This window comes from Nematolebias whitei, chromosome 23 (assembly GCF_014905685.2).
Source record: "Nematolebias whitei isolate Nwh7 chromosome 23, NemWhi1, whole genome shotgun sequence".
NCBI classification, from domain to species: domain Eukaryota; kingdom Metazoa; phylum Chordata; class Actinopteri; order Cyprinodontiformes; family Rivulidae; genus Nematolebias; species Nematolebias whitei.
The window spans coordinates 22,006,877-22,013,201 of NC_056520.1; the positions used below are offsets into that span (position 1 = coordinate 22,006,877).

The 6,325-nt window shown below is 38.6% G+C and overlaps 1 protein-coding gene across 1 annotated transcript in view; it reads right to left on the bottom strand.

Moving 5' to 3' along the window:
* LOC119429098 (nck-associated protein 5) overlaps positions 1-6,325 on the bottom strand; it is a 90,036-nt gene that overhangs the window by 58,346 nt on the left and 25,365 nt on the right. The window contains exon 3 of the mRNA XM_037696816.1: positions 619-709. Coding sequence (XP_037552744.1) covers positions 619-709 — 91 coding nt within the window. The remainder of the gene's footprint in view (positions 1-618; positions 710-6,325) is intronic.

The window sequence follows — 6,325 nt, forward strand, 5'->3', positions numbered from 1 at the left end:
GCTCTTAGCTAGGCTCTTCGCTGCTTTTAGCTAGGCTCTTCGCTGCTTTTAGCTAGGCTCTTCACTGCTTTTAGCTAGGACCTTTGTTGCTTATAGCTAGGTCCTTTGTTGCTTTTACCTAGGCTCTTCGCTGCTCTTAGCTAGGCTCTTCGCTGCTTTTAGCTAGGCTCTTCGCTGCTTTTACCTAGGCTCTTCGCTGCTTTTAGCTAGGCCCGTCACGGCTTTTAGCGAGGCCAGTTGCTGTTTTTAGCCAGACTCTTTATGCTTGACCCTTAGATTTATTTTATCTTTTAGACACATTTGTTAGAAAACTAATTTAAAAATGAGCTAAGACGATTTTAGGCTATTTTAGTTACTGAGATTGATAGACGTCTTGTGTTTATGGACTCGTTTTTACACAAATCTAAATGATGGCAAACTCCATATTATCTCACTGCAGCTTATGCTCATTCAGACTCATTTTGCCAACACAAGTAAAATATTTTGCGTAATCCATGTTTTATTTATTTATTTATCTGACCAGTTTCCTAATCCCTACTGATGACAGACATCCACACCATGACGCTACCACTGCTATGCTTCACTGTAGGGTGGGATCAAAGTGATCATGTGGGTTACCTTATAGGCCTTCATGATATCCACTGTGTCCACAGCAGTCTGCTCCAGGACTCCCTGACTCTGCAGCAGCGACCGCACCGTCTCTTCCATCCTGCACACACAAATAATTCTGTTAAACCCACAATCTGGTCAAAATGAACACAAACAAGAACACAAGTTTCATTTTAGCATGCTCACGGGGGCAGAGGAAGAGAAGGGGTGTGAGTGCACAAGAGTCTCAACCAAACATGCAGATTTTGTGAAGAAGGACAAATAAATGTCTCCCACTGGCACAGAACTAGAAAATGTCTCCACAGTCAAGATCATTAAGTCAAAAGTCACAATTTACTTTAAATAGGTCTAATTTGATAACCGTTAAACAAAGGATGTTAAACTTCACAACAGGACTTCACTTAGCTACTTCTAGCTCTTAGAAAACATTTACTTGCTTTTTGCAAGCATTTCAATACTTCTGCCTCTAGCCGGCCTTTTCATGCTCTTTTGCAAGCATTTTGCAATTTCTGATTCTAAGCTAGCTTTTTTATTTCTTGCTAGCATTTCACTATTTCTGGCTGTTAGTTAGCATTTTTCTGCATTTTTGTTAGCATTTTTCTACTTCCTCTTCTAAACTAGCCTTACGGTGCTTTTTATACTAGCATTTTGCTACTTTTGACTATAACCTAGCATTTTGCTACTTCTGCATCTAAGCAAGATTGTTCTAGCTTTTTTTGTTGGTGTTTTGCTACTTCTGACTCTTAGCTAGCATTTTTTCCTGTTTTTTTGTTAGCAATTCGATTCTTCTGCCTCTAAAAAGAGCTTTTTCTGTCTTTCTTTGCTAACGTTTTATTTTTATTAGTATGTTGCTGCTTCTTACACTAAATTAGTTTTTCTGGCTTTTCTACTACTTAGCATTTATGTTTTTTGCTAGCGTTTCACTACTTCTGACTCTGAGCTAGCTTTATCTTGCAAACTGTTAGTGCTTCACTACTTGTTTGTAGGGGTTGTGGTTTTTGTCCCCTAGTGGTTAGCCCCATCTGGTGTTGGGTTTTTGTCTTGCTTTCTTCTCATCCTCTGTTTTTGTCTTTATATGATTTGTGTGTTCCTAGTGTCTAGCTCCATCTAGTGTTGTGTCTCTGTCCTGCTCCCTTGTGTCTGATTTGTTCTATTTTCCACAGCTGTGTAAGCTCACAGGTATTGTGTGTTTGTCTTGACCCTCATCCTGGCATTGTCTTCTGTCCACTGGTGATGACCTGTCTGTTCCCTGAGTACTCCCTGATGTCTCACCTAAGTTTTGCTGCCCAGTCAGTCTTTTGTTTTTGTAAAATAAATCCTTTATTTTATATTTACCCTAAGTTCTTGCCTACTTGTCTGCACAAATGGGTTCACCAACACCAGCCCATTGTGACATTTGTGGGTCTTAGCTAGTATTTTCTGACTTTTTTTAATTGTTTCGCTACTGCTGGCTCTACGCTAGCATTGTTAGCTTTTTTTGCAAGCATTTAACTACCTTTGACTCTTAACTACCTTTTTCCTGCTAATTGCTAGCATTTACACCTATCATTTAACGACTTTTGGCTACATGTTCAATAGTTCATATTAAACAAGTGGTAGCAGTTCTGTTATTGGAAATTTACAGCTTAGTTTCAGCTTCTTCAGCACCTTTCAGCAATAAGTATTCACAGTGTATTTTCACAGGATTGTTATAGTTTGTGTTAACACCATGTTCTTGTTTGAACAGTCGTATTCTTTTTTTTATAAATATGAGTTTTGCCTTTTCAGTAGTTGAAATTAGGATACTTTTTAACTTGTTTTTATATTTAAGTGTGGTTAAACAGCATACTGAGTCCAATATTTTTCAGTCAGGTCATCTGGACAGTTTCATACTGAGCATACTGAGTCGTTTGCAATTTTGTCTAAACACTGAAAACATGTCTATTTTCCATTTTTTTGTTTGTGAGCTGCCAAAGAACCTCGGGGTTATATCACATTTAGATGTCTGAAATGATGGGATGCCGGAGCCATCAGCAGCTTTAAAGTGATGAATAGACTCCGAGGTCCAGCAGAAATCATCAGAAATGGGATCCGGGTCGTGTGAAATGGATCACTGCATCCCTCATCTGTCATTTTCTTTTATGAACCCTCTATAAGCGCGCCCACACAAACTCACCCACAAAACATGGACAATGAAAAGAGATTGTTTTTTTTTTATTTTGGGCTGAATTCCCACTTCTGTTTTGTTCACTTTGCGGGAAGCACTTTTGAGCAAAGCGCCTCATTGTACGATGCATTGTGGAGCGAGTCCGCTGCATGAGTTAAGTGCAGTCACAGCAGTAAAACACAGAGCGAGTAACTTTCAAGGCCTAATCAGCTCAAAAGCAATCTGCTGCTAACAGACAGACAACAGAGTGAATGTGTCAAAATAAGAGCATCACATCAAGTCTGTAAGACAAAGCTGGAGACAGCTAGGAGTTGCAACAGGTGTGTGATGTATAAAAAGTCACATTTAGGAGCCCCGGAGGAAGAAGTATCTGATTTTATCAAGTGGGGATGATCAGAAATTAGTCCATGAGTCTTTTAATTTTTACCATTTTATTGTGTGGATGTTTATCAAGCATTCACATTAGCCTTGTCTGACATTTCACTCTCATAGAGAATGAATTGAGCTCATTTTACATCCTTCAAATCTTTAAATATGTTTACAACCTTTTACTGCTCCTTTCACATTTTGTTCTGGTTTAGCTTCTTTCAGCTTCCTTGTATTTTTTTCTTCAGCTAATTTCAGCTAATTTAAGCAGGGTTTTTTTTTTTTTGGCAGCTGTTTTGTTCCTTTCAGAATCTTTCTTCTAACAAAAAAGTGCTTCTTCTAACTACTTTCAGCTAATTTCAGCTTGCTATACTCATTTAAGCTTATTTCTGCACGCTTCAGCTTTCTCTGTTATTTCAGCTACTATTTAGCTTTTTTGTGCTAATTTTTGCCTTTTCACTTAATTCTACATTATTTGCACTCATTTAAACTTTTTTCAGCCTAATTCAGCAAAAATGTTCTCTCTCCACTTCCTTCTGGTAATTTGAGCATTTTTCTGCCTTTTTTTTTAGCTACTATTCAGCTGATTTTTAATTTCTTTTTTTTTCCAGATAATTTCCATTTTTTTGTGCTTATGTCTGCTTCTTCAAGTCTTACTGATCACAATGGTGCTCTCTCCACTTCCTATGGGTAATTTAAGCTTCTTTCTGCTATTTTAGCTACCATTGAGCTGTTGTTTTTTTTTTGTAATTTTTTAAAACTTTTTTTTAGATAATTTCAACTTTTTTGTGCTCATTTCTGCTTCTTCCAGTCCTATTGGTCATAATTGTGCTTTCTCCGCTTCCTTCAGGTAGTTTAAGCTTCTTTCTGCCATTTTAGCTACTTTTCAGCTATTTCTTGCTAATTTCTTTTTTAATTTCATATTTTTTCAGATAATTTCCATTTTTTGTGCTTATTTCTGCTTCTTCAAGTCTTATTGATCACAATGGTGCTCTCTCCACTTCCTTTGGGTAATTTAAGCTTCTTTCTGCTATTTTAGCTACCATTCAGCTGTTAAAATTTTTTTAAAACTTTTTTCAGATAATTCTGATACTTCATGATGATGATGATGATGATTCAGATACTTCTTCTTTTTTTCAGCTAATTTACTCATTTTTAAGATAATTTCTGCTTATTTAAGCAAAGTTATGAAAATGTATTTTTTCTGCTTATACATTTCAGCATGTTTTTAGCTCATTTCAGCTGTTTTTCCAGCAAGAAGCATTCACATTGCATTTTTGCAGGAAATTCAATTCCTTTAGTTGTGAGTCGGTTCACAAAAACTCACAGGAGATCAAAAATGAAAGTAGCATTCCTTGAAGGAATGCATATCGTTCTCCGCATTTCAAGTTTAAGTTTTAAACAGACATGTGATCTGTTTGGGTTCAGAGTATGCTTTAGTGATGACTCTCTGCTACTACCACCCAAAACATTAGCCTAATCACCATAAAAATGACTAGCTTAAAGCCATTTTTGTGTTTGCGTTGATGGATTAGCAGTGGTGACTAACGAATCGATATGACGTCAGTTGTAATAAAAAAAAAAAAAGTTTCAGTGTCGAGACAGACACGAAAAACGAATCAAAACGACTCAGTTGTCGTTTTTAGGACCTGAAGTGACGGTGCGTCCGAAAAGCTCCATATATTTGCATTCACACTCAAATCGTCCACTTCGGAAAGTGTTTAAAAACGTCTTACACTAAACAAATGGAGGTGCCAGCGCATCTAAACCTCGTCCGTCAGGAGAAATGTGTCGTTTTTCTTTAAAGGCTTCATTTAAATCCCACCAAACAGCTTTTTGTGCCATTTTTAATGACGCATAGAGCCAAAGGAGATGTAAAACACCACTGATGATGTCAATAAAACTGCACGTGTTTGGAGATTTGCACAAGTTTTAATATCTACATAAAATAACTTTTATGTTTTCGATAGAGAATGCTTTGTTTTGTGTCTCGCTGTGACAAACCGTGGAGTTGTGGTGGGTGAAATGAGCGCTGACAGGCGGCCCGGCGCTATCTGCACGCCATCTGTTCGGGCTGAGCCATAAAGCCGGCTGTAATCAGGCTGCTAGCTGCCGACTGAAGCGTCAAACAGGCGGGAAGGCAGAGCTGGTGGCAGATTGCTGCGGTTTCTGCTGTAAACGCTGCCTTTAATCGGCATAACCTGCAGAGCGAAGACGACCTTGACGAGAGACGAAGATCTCGGGTCAAGGACACGTGGACCAGCACGATCAGTACTTTGGACCACCTGCAGACAAAGCTAAACTTTGTTCCTCTTTTCTGTCATATAATACACAACGAGTCACTGAGATTAAAGACTCTTCTTTACAAACAACACGTTTTAAATATTTTCAAAGGCACATCCTTTAAATTAAAGGCCTAGAATTTCTTGAAGGGATGCTTGTCGCCCACCGCTTTCAAGCTAAGCTGCTCGTATACTGAGTGTACTCGTATACTCGTGGTTTGAGTCAAAACTTTAGCGTTATCCTCGAAGTTCAGGCTCAACAATCCAGGTAAAATATCCAGTAAAGTCCTCTGGACTGTTTCTTTTTGGTTGTTGAGACATTTCGTCCTTCATCCAAAGGACTTCTTCAGTCCGAGGAGCCACAACAAACTCATCAAACATAGTGGGCCAACCAGTTTGATGGTAAGAAGACCACAAGATTTTTCACCTGGATTATTGAGCATGAACTTTGATGTTTTGAACCACTTTGGCTATGGCTGCCTCAGAGGAGTCGACGGGGGGAGAGGGCGGACCCCAGAAACTATCTCATCACCGTCAAACTGGTTGGTCCACTATGTGACTTGTAGGAGCCTAAACTAAATTTTGTAAAGATTACATGCATAACTGAAGCTATTTGCTTTATGTGTAGATTTTTGTTGGTTTGAGGTTGGTAACATGTTTGTTTACCGTATGTTTTGGCGTATAAGTCGCAGTTTGTTGCATAAATTTGCAAGTCCTGTGACTTGTACACCGAATCCCCTTATATACGCTTTTTTAATTTTTTTATATTCATAACGCAATTTTTGACTGACGCTTGAAATGTTCATTCATTCCGACATGAACCAGAGTAAACATTACCATTTTCAGCCACTAGAGGCACGAGAAGGCTCTGCAGCGGTGCACCACCCACCCATCCATCCATCCATCCATCCATCCATCCATC